The following is a 13961-nucleotide window of genomic DNA, read 5'->3' as shown; positions in this document are numbered from 1 at the left end:
TATGTTATCAGAGGCAGTGCATAGAGAGGCTGGTTTGAAAACTACTTGTGAGTTGTATACATCCTGAATTAGATAGTAATTTGTACTCTCTAAGATTTAACTAATGAAACTAAGTTAGATGAGTGTTTTCTGGTTTTCTTTGCAGAACACCACTCCTGTCAGCCACTGGCTCTAGGTGCACCGTAGGTCTTGTCTTGGTCTGATCAAGAGTTAGTATAGGATGGTGAATACTTTAAACTTGCTACATCAAGATTTCATGATCTCAAACACTCAGCCCTTAATAGTGCCTTTGGAATATGCATAGACAAAATAAATAATCCTCTTTTGTTCTATATATAAAGTCTTAGTGGACATTTCAAACAATATATATACTTACATTTTTTAAAAGTATGAAAAATTTTAAAAAAAGAAAGAAAACAACCCCAGTAATTTCTATTAAAACAACGCCATTGAGATTCCAGGCGTTCCAGCTGCAGTGAGGGTGTATTTTCAAGAAACCAGACAGCAGCAGCTCAAGGCAAGGAGCTCTCCAGCAGCTCTTTCTTCTCGGGAGCGCCGTGCTGCTTGGCGGGGTGCTCCCTGTGGTACTTGGCCGTGATGGCGGCGTAGGCGCAGCCGTAGACGGCGGCTGCCAGCATCATGAGGCACACGATGCCGCACACGACGCCGGTGATGACCACGGTGGCGATGGCGTGGCGCAGGCTCACCGGCCGCGCCTTGGCCTTGGGCTCGCAGCCGGCGCGGCCGCCATCGCCCAGCTCGCCGTGGGGGCCGTGCTTCAGCGAGCCGCGGTGCTCGTAGCCGTGGTGGTGGTGGTGGCTGCTGGCCAGGTGCAGAGCTGTCCGCAGGGAGCAGGCCCCAAAGAGCTCGTAGGGAACCTTGAGCAGCTCCTTCCCCTTCCGGATCCCTGGCGCTGAGCAGATAATGCCGTCGCTTATTCCTCCTGGGAAAAAAAATCAATGGGCTCAGTATCTGACGGCTTCTGAATCACCTTAATGTAAAATTAACACAGGCCTGAAGTAAATTTATCATTGGTTTCAACTTCACACTCTTAGAGATTTATAATATTTAGTAAAGACTTTTGTTCAATTAGGTCAGTGGTGAGATTATTACACTTCAAAACTCACATAAGAGAGCATTTTCAAGAAGTAATTCATCAGGAATTATGTTATCTGTGTTTTTAAGGATGTAAGTGTGAAAAAACCTATGGTGGTAGAAAAGTAAAAACTGTCATAGATAAACTAAGAAGTATTGTTAACTGCAAATTCAGTTTGTTCAACTTCCGACCACTGCCAATTTTTATGGCAAGAATTGGAAACAATGTATTTAGAAAATATTTCCCACTTGATTAAAATATCTCATTAAATCATCGTTGTGCTGACATCGTATTTTGACTGCAGCAGGGCAAAGAGAAAGTTCAGTAAGTTGTGTGTACCCATGAGTGATTTTTTGAAGCAAGGCTTGTGATAAGAAGATATACACAGGTATAAAGGCGTTGAGTTTAATCTATCTATTATCCTGTTCAAATGCTAAATGTTATGATTGCTTAGAGCCAGCTTCCCAAAGGAGGTTTTTAGTACAGTGTGGGGAGAAGTAGGAATCCACAGTCCTGGTAAATCATGTGGTTGTTCCTCAGAGCGTAGAGGAAAATACACCAAACTTAACCCTCAGGTACCTAGTCAGAGCACAGGGCTTTAGGGGTGTGGCATGTCAAGGAGTCCACAAGGCCAAAGTCAATGTTAACATATTTGTAAAAATTAACTAATCAAATCAACTGAATCATCTTCCTCTTCCTCTTCCTCTTCCTCTTCCTCTTCCTCTTCCTCTTCCTCTTCCTCTTCCTCTCTTTCCAAAATAATTCACCTTTTAGCTAAAGCCAGGCACAAAAATTTTCATCCTGAAAAGACTTTGAGAAAGTTATGTATATAGGTGGAGCCAAATTCCATCTGAAATCTGGAGACTGCTCCACAAATAATGATATTCCAGGACACATTTGGGCATAGCAGGGCTCTTGGTCTTTAATGGTGAAACCCAAAGCATGGTTCCAGACATCTTCAATATGTTAGATTGAAGATGGATGTAGATAACACCTTCAAATCCTTCAACTCTTATTCTTTCATGGTTTTAAGTAACTAAATATGTGTGCTTGGAATAGAGCCCTGGTGTTCCTCCTGAACTAAAGGAAATTATTCTCTGTAATTTCCTGGGAGTATGCATGAAATGTCAATTGCCTGAGATGGATTCAGCTAAAAATACTCAAATATTTTGGACTTCAAATGCTTTGTTATGACATGCAAGAAATATCTGTAGAGCCACTGTGAAGTTTCATCACATGTATGTCATGTAAGTAGTATGTAAGTATGTAAGTAGTGGGAAACATTAATGGATAATGGAACTAATTTTTCTTCATGTGATTCAGACAAGTAATTGTAGAGAAATACAAACACAGAAGAGAACATAACACTTGGGCTTCCTTTAAAGCTTGTTGCTAAAATTTCATGTCACTTCATTTAATTAATCTGTTTATTGTTCAGAAAGATGGAAGGACTGGAAGGACATCACTGAACTTCTGGGCAACATTTTTTTTTTAAATAAAGGATAATATTTATGCTGCTGGCAGAGTAATTAAGATAATCTGATGCTTATCTTGGATCATTTCATTCGTCTGCACAGAGAAGTCAACCCCTGCTGAATTTCCAGCATAATAGACTAAAGCCCTGTGATAAAGAAATATTTTACCTATTCCGGGTATTAAGATTTTATTGCTAAAAGGAGTTTAGCCTTTTGTCTTTTCTAAAAGGTGCCTCATAGCAGTGAGTTTACCTCACCCAAAGACCACTCCAGTAGTAATTGTGTCCCTGCATGGCCAGTATGGTTTTCCAGCTGTCCTGCAGAGTTCTGATCCCTGCAAAAGGCAGTCAGTCCATCAGCCTCAGGCCACATGGGCCCTCTCCACATCTCCTGTGCTGTAACAGGCTCTGCTCCACTTTGGGACAGAGACAGGTAATCAGTAGTGTGGTCACATACAAGCCTCAAAGCCTGATTTAGAATAAAGAAAATTGTCCTGCTGTTCCAAATTCTCAGTCTGAACATACCTCCTGGGAGAAATAAATTAATTTCTTTTTATATTTAATTCCTTCAGAATTAAATAATGTTATCTTTTTCACAGCATAACTCATGAATATATTTAAAAGCAGGTGTGACCAAAATACTGACACTACTATTTATATACTTCATTTTTCCCTGTGTGATGCCATGACACATTTCTGTCAGGAAATTGCCAATGAATTGAGTTCCTCTTCTGGTTAACAAATTAGGAAGTGATACTAGGTATTCATAAAATATTAAAGAACTACTAAGTCATAATTGATAGAAAAACCAGAATCCTGAGTTCTCCAAAGTTTGCTCAGTACTGATATCTGTCTTGATGTTCGATATCATGCAACAGGTAAAAAGCTTTAAAACAGTAGGATGGTTTCCAGCAAAAATATATTGGTGGAATTAAAACAAGTGTATACACACGTATACTTGTTTTATATTTAGAAATGTCTATATCTGAATTCACAGAATACAGAACACACCTGTGCCTGCTGTATGACTGTGTGTGCATCCTTGCTCTTTCTCTGGGCACTAATATGAAGTCCCTCTCTGATTCTAGTTTGCCACCTGTGTTTATAAAAGCACTTACATTCTGATTTGTGCATAAGATTGTAGTTTAGTGTGTTTGTTTGAGGAAATGAGTGTTTGTTTGAGGAACTGACCTACAGTGCTGGGTACACTTTTAAGCCATAGAAGTGAAGATCAGTTAGATGCTGGTTAAATGTTCCCATGTATACTATATGTAATGAGAAAAATTCCTTACCTCTGTATAGAAAATTCTCCAACCACAGTTTCAGGCCAAAGATATTACAGTTGCATTGCCAGGGATTATCTTTGAAGAGAACCACTTTCAGGTTTGGAAGTGACTCCAGCAGAATTCTTTCCATTTTCTGAAGTTTGTTATGCTTCACAGAGAGCAATGTTATATTCCCTGTGCTGTTCCCAAACGTCTCAGGCAATCGAATAATGCTGTTGGACGACAAGTCCAGTTCTTTTAGGTGTGGGAGGAAACTGAAAGTCTTGTTTTCTATATAATGAATCATATTTCTGGTTAGGTTTAAAACTTGTAGATACCTTAGTTTTTGGAAAGCACCAGGTGCCACACTTGAGACAGAATTGTTAGACAAGTCTAAGATTTTGAGTAACGGCGTTGCAGTGAATGCATTTTGGTTGATTCTCCAGATACGGTTGTTCTGCAACTGTAGTATCTGAATTTCAGGAGGTAAGCGGGCAGGAATTTCAGTAAATCCTCTGTTCTTGCAGTCTGCAGTCTTGGAGGCTGTGTTGCAGAGGCATTTCTCAGGGCAGCCGTGCACTCTGTGTGCCAACGAGATGACACTCCAAACCAAAAGCCAGTTACCTGTATCACAAGTGAAAGGAGATTTAAAATTAGTTTAAAATGTTTGTCTTTAGCTAACACACAGGCCATAAACACAGCCAGAAGGTATACAATTCCACAATAAACAATAATGTAGATGCCACAGAGCGTGTTTCTTTTATAACACATAAGTAAATTACAGGGTGTTGAAGTACTTCTATAATGCAGAATGAAGATAATGCGACCATGATCTTAAAATGAAGCACTTCCCATGGTTTTTTCTTAAGTATAAATGGTTTCCAAGAGGATTTGCCATCAGCAGAGCAGTGATGTTTGAAGGGAATGTGACAGTTTCTAAAATGAAATGTCTCTCTTTCTGTGGTAGTAACAACTTTAAGACATCTTGTGTTAGAAGAATTACAAGCAGAACTTTTATTTTTCATTGTTTTACTCATAGTACTACCTGGAAGAATTGAGTCAATGTACCATTAAAAGAATTACAAGCTTCAAAGACATAACTATAAAAACTACTAGCAGTACTTTTTCAGCAATCCAGATTCTGTAAGTTTCTCCTTTAAAATGTCTGTTTATTCCTTTTTCTTTAATTGCCTTCTCTGAATACCAGCTGCACTTCCCATGGATAAAGGTTTCAATGCAGAAATTTCTGTTTTCATCAGAAAATTGTCAATAAGCTTCTGAAAATACAAATTAATTGACAGGAGTACTTAGTAATATTTAGTAGTTATAATTATCTGCCGCTCCCTGATGTTCAGGTAATTTCAACTGAAAAAAAATTTTCACCTTTTATGTCTTGCTAATGATCTTAAATTTGAAAACAAGGTACTTAAAGCTATGTTTGTTTGCATAGAATGAAACATTAAAAACTCAGTATTGAATAATTAGATCTTTAACTAAAGAAAGTCAGAATGATTAATCATTTTCTAGCATCACTTTAGAGATGCTACAAATAATTTTTACTGTTTACTGTTTCAAAATGCAAAACATTTTAGTTGCTACTCAAAACCTTTTGAAAATAAAGTAATTGCTGTTTATTGACTTACAGAGATGAAATGTGAAATACTAACAGGGAATAACATACAGATGGAATAATGTATGATTATAGTAAGAAATATGATGAATACATAAATGAAAGTTGTATTTTGTGACTACAGTTTAAGGCACAAATTACTCATTAATTTTCACTCCGAAATGAAATATATATATTAAAATTATACATAATCTTCTGCAATACTGAATTCTGTATCATAAAATTCTCTTGAAAGAATCCAGCATTCCTGCATGCAAGGTAAGCAATACTTTCAGTTCATTACACTGTTCTGCAACAGTTGGCTTCAGAAACACAGCTTCCAATGTAGAGGTAAAATAAACTCATGCTTGGCAAGGAATTGCTTTGCAAACAGAAAAATTGCATTATTAATCTAAATGCTTCAGTATCTCACCTTTCATTCTGCTCTGATGGTTCTTCCCCTGGCAGAAGATTCAGTCCAGATTTCTGATGTAGAGCAGTAACAGACACTGTTCTGATCCCCACTTCAAGTCTGTAACGTGCTCATCCAGTTTCCTTTCTCAAGGTTTTTAGGTGATATCTGTGACTTGTGTAGAAGTGCAATGACTACACTCAGTCTATCAACCTTTGTTTTTTTTTCTTAATCACAATGTTCTCCCCTCTCCCTGCTTTATGACTCTCAAAGAATTATTCTGCCTCTTAATCAGACAACAAGCCATGCAGTGTGTGTCCAACTCCGACTGGACAGCTGTAATGTACAAATAATGACCTGATTACCTCGTCTCTTCAATTTGTTTAATCTCCATCAAAAGCAAAGCACAAAAAATAAAGCCGCCTTTTTTACATCCAGTATCTTTTCTGAATTCTGGTGGATTATTAGCCAGGCTGTGTCAATTTTTGCAAGATCTGAACATGGGTTTTGATTATCCTGGGCTGTGACTGGAGGCAGTGGCGTGTATAATATCACTACAAATAGTCCTGTGGGTTGATGACATGGTTTTGACAGTGCCCTTGTTTGCTCTTTTAAGCTTATTCATCTGACATCCATTAGTTGTGCAGACAGGATTTTATTGCTTGGGAATACAGGAACAGTGGCTCCTTCCATAAAAATGTCACACATCCTGGTATAGTCATCATGAATATTGAACAAATTAATTTATTTTCAAAGATATTGGAAAGACGTAGCAGATGATACTAAAATTGTACTTAGTGATGTCTTGACTTGTTTCTTTGTTATTTCTTCAGTTGAACTCATACTGTGCCATCTACACCAATAAAAGGATTAATGACTTGTGACTGTGAAGGAGCTCGAAGGTGTTGAAAGGAATGAGAGATCTGGTATATAATTGAGTCTTTCCAGGCCACATGATCACTCCATCTATGAGCTGTCCTATGGAGAGGGAAGCTGTGCAATCAAAACATTTCAGACCTATAATACAGCTTTCTTGGGTACAAGTTCTGCTTTAGGTGCTTTTGAGAAGATCACATAAAGCTCACTTTCCAGGTCAAAATTTTTGTGATGTAGGCAATGTTCTACAAGGACTACTAGAAAAATCAGATCATGAGGTCCAAACTGCTGTTGAAAAGCAGGGGCTTTACCAGAGGTTATCCAGGGTCCTGTCAAGTTGAGACTTTGCTATTTACAGTAACAGATTCTGTCACTTTTCTGGGCAACCTTCCCCAATGTGTTATTGTCCTCAGAATCAACAATTTTTTCTTGCATCCCGTTAAGAGTTTTCCTCAGAGCAGCTCGTCCTGTCTGTATGAATCCTTGTGAAGAGAGTAATCCCATCTTTTCCATAGGTACCTTTTGGTCTCCAAAAGTCAGTGCTGAGCTGTCTGTGCCTGTTGGTATTGTGTGCTTTGCTCCATTGGTTCTGGCACCAGCCAAGGTACCCAAAGGAACACTGGATGCATGGGAACAGTGAAGGAGAATATAGGAGAATTGTCATTCTGTAAAGTAAACATGATTGTTCATCTGGAGGATCCCAGGACTGCTGCTGGGAGTGGCAGACCTCACTGTCCTTGACATTTTTGATGGTGACATTGTCCTGATATGGAGTGAAGCCAGGATTTAGAGTGGAGGAACACTACAAATATGATAATCTGGTATCACAGTCATGGTTAACCCCAACTTTACAGAAGAGGGGAGAGAACCTTAAAGATCAAATGTACTGCACTTTAGATTAATGTCAAGTTAATGTCAAAAATATTTTTCAACTTTTGTACCATGATACATTTATTTGCTATCTCTACAGCTGTGTTAAAAAATACCTGTGAATCATTTTAGTGAACACACAATTAAATATAAAAAGATCTCTTCTGAAATAGCATCTTCCTTAGAAGCTGTGCCGTATTAGTTATGGATAATCTTACAGAGAATAAAGTTAGGTCAGGCACTTTTTGCTTGAGATGGAATCCCACTCTCCTTGCATTAACTCATCCCCTGTGGCAGCTCTTTTCATGACTTTTGATTATGTTGCAGGAGGTAATAGCTATTATATTATTGGATTTTTTGTGTGATAAGATGCTTTTAAATTCTCTTTGGTATCTATAATTTTATTTGGCTTATGAATTCAAAGAGGTTTTCTTTTATTTTTCCATCTTAACTAATATTTGGTGACCAGATGGGTATACAAGCTCCCACTGCAGTTCATTTCATGTAACAGTGGGCTTAAAGAATGTTTCTTAACTGCCTTTCCTATTTTAGGTAAGTCTTTGCATCTATAATTGTATTATTTTAGTATGCACCATATTCCAGAGATGTTCCCAGGACAAGGTCACAGAAAGTTAAACGCTGTGGGAGGTTCAGTTCCAGCAATAATGCAGAGGTTGTTTTATTTACTCAGAATCATGGTATAAGAAGTTATTGCTTTTTAAAACATCTTCATGCTGGGTTCAGATTTGGAAACATATGATTAAATCTGTCGATTTGCTTTTCATGCAGATGTGGCTATTTTTTCCTTATATTGAGAACTCTGAATGAACATGTTTTGTAAACAGAAGTTTCCCCAACCTATAATCCATCTCCTATTCCCATTTATTAGGAATAATACTTTGGTTGTGACAGAGAAGTCTGATGTGGTGAAAATTATAGTCATGTCACAGGTAGAGATTTGCCAGAAACGGGATAACCATGAAACCTCTACTTCTGGCCTTTTGAACCACCAGCAGGATTCTTTTCAGTTGTCTGATGTGGTGCAGCAACTGTTATTGCAGCCTCTTAAATTAGCCAGTGCCTTGCTGTAGCAAGGTATGTTTCCCATTGCAAATAGCAAGAAAGCCCCATGAACTAATATCTGATCCCTGTTGGCTGAGGGGGGCAGCTCTGTCTTCGCTTTGCCAGCAAACTCTTTGTTGCAGCAATTACTGCCATCTGCTTTAAAGGAGTTCTATGTGTAAGAGTCATCTTTTTACAGAAGAACATTATGTTAATTAAACTCTAGCAGAAAGGAAACAATTTAAATATTTCAAATATTTTAAAGCTACAGGATTTGGATTCCACATCATTGTATACTGAGTCCAGGCAGATATGATTATATTAAAAAATGTTCCCAAGACCACAGCAGACAATTCCTGTACATAACTCTTTATTAGATTTATTTTCCTTATGCTTTTGAGTGGGAAGGAATTAAAATTGAGATACTTCCAGGAAAATGGCATGTGCTTTCTCTTTACTAATATGTGTCTCCAGACTGGTAAAACAGATAAACTCTTTGTCAAGACCCTAAATGAAACTGGGTAAATGCAATCCCCTCTGCATTTTGGTTCAGGACAAAGAAAGAGTTTGTATTTGTTGGTGAAACAGCCCATACCTTTATTGTTAAAATTCTTGCCCTTTAACTGGCACTTTAGAAAATACAGTAGTACCTGATGGAGAAAGGTTGTGTCCTTTCCCATGAGTCAGAACTGCCAGTGCAAAGGTGACAAGGCAAAAGAGACCTGGCAGTCCCTCATGCTTTTCTTTCTGCAAGGGCATTCCTGGCACTCTGAGAGCTCAGGACTCTCTCAAATTTTTCCTGGCAGGGTACTGCATTTTCCAAAGTTGATAAAACTTAGAGGAAGGCCCTGGATCATGTTTCTGCTTGCTTTTCACAACAGAAGTATAAGACAAAGGATCAAACTAAATTTGGTGTGAGGAAGATTTATACCTTAAAAATCTGGTCATATTTTCCAGAGAGTTGGGCTTATGGATTTCTTCAGACATCCTTTGCTTAGACAGCATAAGAGGGGAGGAATATCAGCCAGAATTTAATAATATCAAATGCTGGTTATGACACAGCATAAGGAGACACCACGATTTTTTTGTGTCTGAGTTCTTATGAGTTATTTGATAGGGTCCTTTTCAGGTGGGAAGTAATGTTGTGCAACTCTAGAAACAAGAAACCAGGCAGGGAGTTGTGATTTTGTACAGGGGAAAAGCCCAGTTTTTCCTTTCCAGTGGCTTGTTTTGGCTTACTTAGATACATCTGGTACTTGTTTATACAGTGAGTAATTAATCTATGAAATGCATTGTTGGAAGTTATCCTTGGGCCAGAAGATTAGTAAGATTCATATATAATCTGGAGCCATAGTTACCTCATGGGGCAAAAAAAAAAAAAAAAAAATTAGAAGGGATATAAACTTTCACTCTTAAGGGCTTTAATCAACCACTAATGACACAACTTATGGAGAAAAACCTTTCCCTGTGGGCAGTTTTTTTCCATAATTATTATTTATGGGAAGTTTTACACCTTCCTCTGACACCTCTAGGAGAGGCCAGAGTATGAGATGTAATAGTGGACGAGATGAACAGGAACATGCTGTGCTCCAGGTGGAGATTTATGGTGGGGAAAGGGATGGCTGGGCAGCCTGGCAGTGGCAGGGAGCTGCTGGGTGGGGAGGGCTGAGCTGTTGTCCCAGGCTCCATGGGACAGCCAGGCTGAGCCCCTTCTCTGTCTAGGTCCCAACTGTGGTTTTACCCACATTGCTGTTCTGATCTGGACTGCAAAATTCTTTCAATATTCATATCCAGGTCTTTGTCACCAGGTAGTTCATAATCTATAAACAACTGTTTGGGTCAGAGCTTTGTCTGTTCCTTTTCTTTTTTCCTTTTCCTTTTCCTTTTCCTTTTCCTTTCCCTTTCCCTTTCCCTTTCCCTTTCCTTCTTTCAATCCACTAGGTAGTGCAGTCAGCAATTTGTTCTGGTATTATAACTAATATAATGCCCTTAGAAGTTAGTATGGCTTGTACTCTTTTCCCATAACTAAATGAGAAGAAATATATGAAGGTGAGAAGGGCTTAGCTGGAAAATGCTGAAACACCAGCCTTACAGTGTGCTTTGGTAGGTAGAAAAATTACCAGGGTGGATGCAAGGCCTAGAGAAGGAGGAGAAGCACAGGGAATAAAGATGCTGGGCCTCTTTACCTTAATTGCAAGTTAGATGAAGTTGCAGCAAGGGGCAGATTAAGTGTCAGCAGAGTATTTGTTCCATCACAAATAGCAGCAGGAGGTGCAGATTCAATTTTCAATCATTTCCTGACTAATGTCAACCACCTGTTATGCATGCTGAGCATCCATAGATAGACTGTATCTCCACTAAGAGTAAATTAATGAACTCACTGTGCCATTATTGCAAATAGAAGAAAATATTGCTTGACATCAAGCTAAGAGAAATGAAAGAAATAAAAATGGCCAGAAAAAAACACATGCAAAAATAAGTACAGGTGTACACTTTTTTTCATCTTGACATTTTAGATTCTTTTTGTCCTCTCTTAAGCACGTTAAAACTGAGATCACTTGCTATTTTTCTAGATAGCTTATTCTTCATCAAAGTTTTTTCTAAGCTTTTACTTAGTGATTTTGTTTCCTTTTTATGTTTAATGAGAATTTCTGTTTGTGGTCACAGCTCACCCTGGACTCAAACTTAAGACCAGGATATAAATCTCCTGTGCATTCTGAGTGGTTGATTTACTAGGGCAGCTCTTGTAAGAATTGGAAGGATTTTTTTTGAACAACATCTGTAAAAGGGTTTTGAAATGTTCACAGTGTATGAAGAAATATTTTAAAGAGCAGTAAATGTTTCTTTGACTGCTGTCACCAACTGTGCTACAAAGTAGAACTCATACTTCATTGATTCCTTTTGTGCTTTTAAGGCAAATTGTAGTAGTTCAGTAAAACTCAGTGTTAAATGTTGGTAACTCCTGTGTTTATGGGCTCAAAAGGACTCTTTCTCTTTGCCCTAGTAGTCACTTGAATATAGAAACTTGCAGAAGTGGGGATGACATTTGCTGCAGTAAAAAGCCAAATAGTTAAACCTCTGTAATTCTTGCAACACTTTGGGAATATCCACAGGAGGCTTTTATGGCTTTTTTTTTTCCCCATTAATTTAGCAAGGTACTAAAGAACCTGACGTTAAAATGATGCAGCTGATAAACGTTAAATGCATTATTTTGGTGGATTTAATCATCAGTAGAAATATAAGTATTCCATTGGATCAGAACTGATGTGTGTTCAGTAGCTCTGGATTCAAGCTGGGATGGAACATTTCCATTGGATGATGTTTTGCTGCAAGGGGAAAGGTAGCTGTAACTCCTGAAAGGATCTCAAGTGCCTTGCAGCAGGTGAAGTGTGAAGGACCAGCTCCTTTAAAACATCCTGTTCCCAGTCTGTGCCCTCTGCAGTGCTGCTGTGGGGCAGCTGTAGCCAGCAGAGCTCTGGCTGGATCAGCAGGACCCAGAATGTCCCTGTTTGTGCCTTGTGGCACCATCTCACAAGCACAGGAGGGATACTGTAAATGTTCCCATATGGCTCTGGTGAACAAGCATGAGCCAGACACCTTCACCTGCTGCCACTGTTCTTCATTCCAACAGCAGATAAGTTTCACAAGGCAGTGCATAGTTTGCTGCTTTTCCAGTTTCCTTGTTCTCTCTGGATTTCTGTCATCCCTGCGCTTGCACTGCTGCAGCTGCAGCAGCAGTCCTCTGACAGCATCCCAGAGATCCCATAGCACACTGTTATCCTTTTCTCACCCTCTACTTTTTAATCTGTCAGCAGGTTTTAAACACCAAGGATGTTTTTAAAATACTTTTTTTTTCTCTACAGAATGTTTTAAATGAAGTAACAGGGTAAGTCAGGTATATGATAGGTTTCTCATCCCTCAAGTTTAGTTAGTTCTGCTGTTTTCAGGCAGGATGAATCTCTGGGAAACTTAGCTAGTATACAGGATAATCGTGCATCTGTTTAGAATTTTTAAAATAGGCCACTGAGAGGACTTTTGTTTAAAAAATAAAAAGAAAATACTCTTTCAGAGGGCATTTTATTAATGAGAATTACAATACTGGAAAATCTGTTATAGATTAGTGAAGAACAGTAACAGTGTATCCAAATGGAACTGGTTGGATAATTAAATTCGCTTAATAGGTACTGAAATTTAAACCTCTTGATCCCTCTGACGTAAACATAACTCTTAAAAGTCATGGAACTTGATTCTAAAAGTGTAATGTGGGAGAGAAACACTGGGAGGATGATTACAGATTTCAGATACCCTGGGAGGAAATGTATTCAGGAATTAAACAACAGGCATTCAAATTATAAAAAAAATTAAAATTAAAAAAAAAACCCCAAAATATAGCTGTGGAATATAAAAAGAAGCTCTAATATAAACCTGTTTATATAGACATGCAACTTATATGAGCAGTAGTGACAAGTAAGGGATATTAAAGATTGAAATCATTAAGGAACATCATGTTTTCACTATTCTTACACTCTTTTTACCTGTTCTGTATTATTATGTCTGTTCTGGCTATATGTCCTTCCATATGTCTGTTTTGGTTTCCTGTTTTCATGCTGAAAATCCCCAAAGATCCTCATTCTATGGTTTCTCCTCTCCTTGGTAGAATATTTTTTTTCAATATTGATTACAATTTACAAAGTATGTCCAGTATATAATTTTCTTTTCTTGATTTCATGAAAAAGGAAAATTTTTACTAAATTTTAGCACATCTTTTAGGAGGATCATACCAAATGGCTGACAGGCTGTCTGCTAAGTAGGGAGGAAAATGTTTTAGGAGTGGTATAAATGATGAAGTCCTGACAGTGGTAACACTGAGCTATACCTTGGTTTTGTTTGTATTACCTAAAGTTATTGTTAAGCTTTTGACCATGGCTTCTGTTTCACTGTCCCCCAAGGTGCTGAAGAATAAACTTCTTCTCAGGCCCATGCATTAATTGAGAGGATAAATTTAAGATAATAGCTGGAATGCCTGTGAGAAAATAAATTTTTTTAAAGTACAGCATAAAAGTAGATTATGAGCCCTAAAGTTCAGACAATATTTAAGTTTTGATCTCATCTTTTTGTCTTCCATGTTAATAACTGACACACTGGGTGATGCTGAGGTATAGAGGTAATACATATATCATTTAATACTATGCCTTTTAATCCAAAATAATTTCTACTTTACTATTCTTTAATTTATGGTGGGATCTCAAAAGCACCCAAACTATCTGAGCTTTCTCTGCCCATAAAGCTATAGCAGT

The 13961-nt window shown here is 38.1% G+C and overlaps 2 protein-coding genes across 4 annotated transcripts in view; one reads left to right on the top strand and one right to left on the bottom strand.

The window, feature by feature from the left end:
• The window catches only part of CACNA2D3 (calcium voltage-gated channel auxiliary subunit alpha2delta 3), a 396474-nt gene that overhangs the window by 328119 nt on the left and 54394 nt on the right, over positions 1-13961 (top strand). The window lies entirely within an intron of this gene.
• On the bottom strand, positions 513-7236 carry LRTM1 (leucine rich repeats and transmembrane domains 1). Its single transcript, XM_033071410.1, has 3 exons — positions 7089-7236; positions 3863-4459; positions 513-943 (listed from the first exon to the last, which is right to left on the bottom strand). Exons 1-3 carry the CDS (start codon positions 7234-7236, stop codon positions 513-515), a joined length of 1176 nt encoding a protein of 391 aa, XP_032927301.1.

The sequence above is a fragment of the Catharus ustulatus genome, chromosome 13 (genome assembly GCF_009819885.2).
Source record: "Catharus ustulatus isolate bCatUst1 chromosome 13, bCatUst1.pri.v2, whole genome shotgun sequence".
Lineage (NCBI taxonomy): Eukaryota > Metazoa > Chordata > Aves > Passeriformes > Turdidae > Catharus > Catharus ustulatus.
The sequence above is the reverse complement of the archived record's forward strand: the minus strand, read 5'-3'. Positions and strand labels throughout refer to the sequence as shown.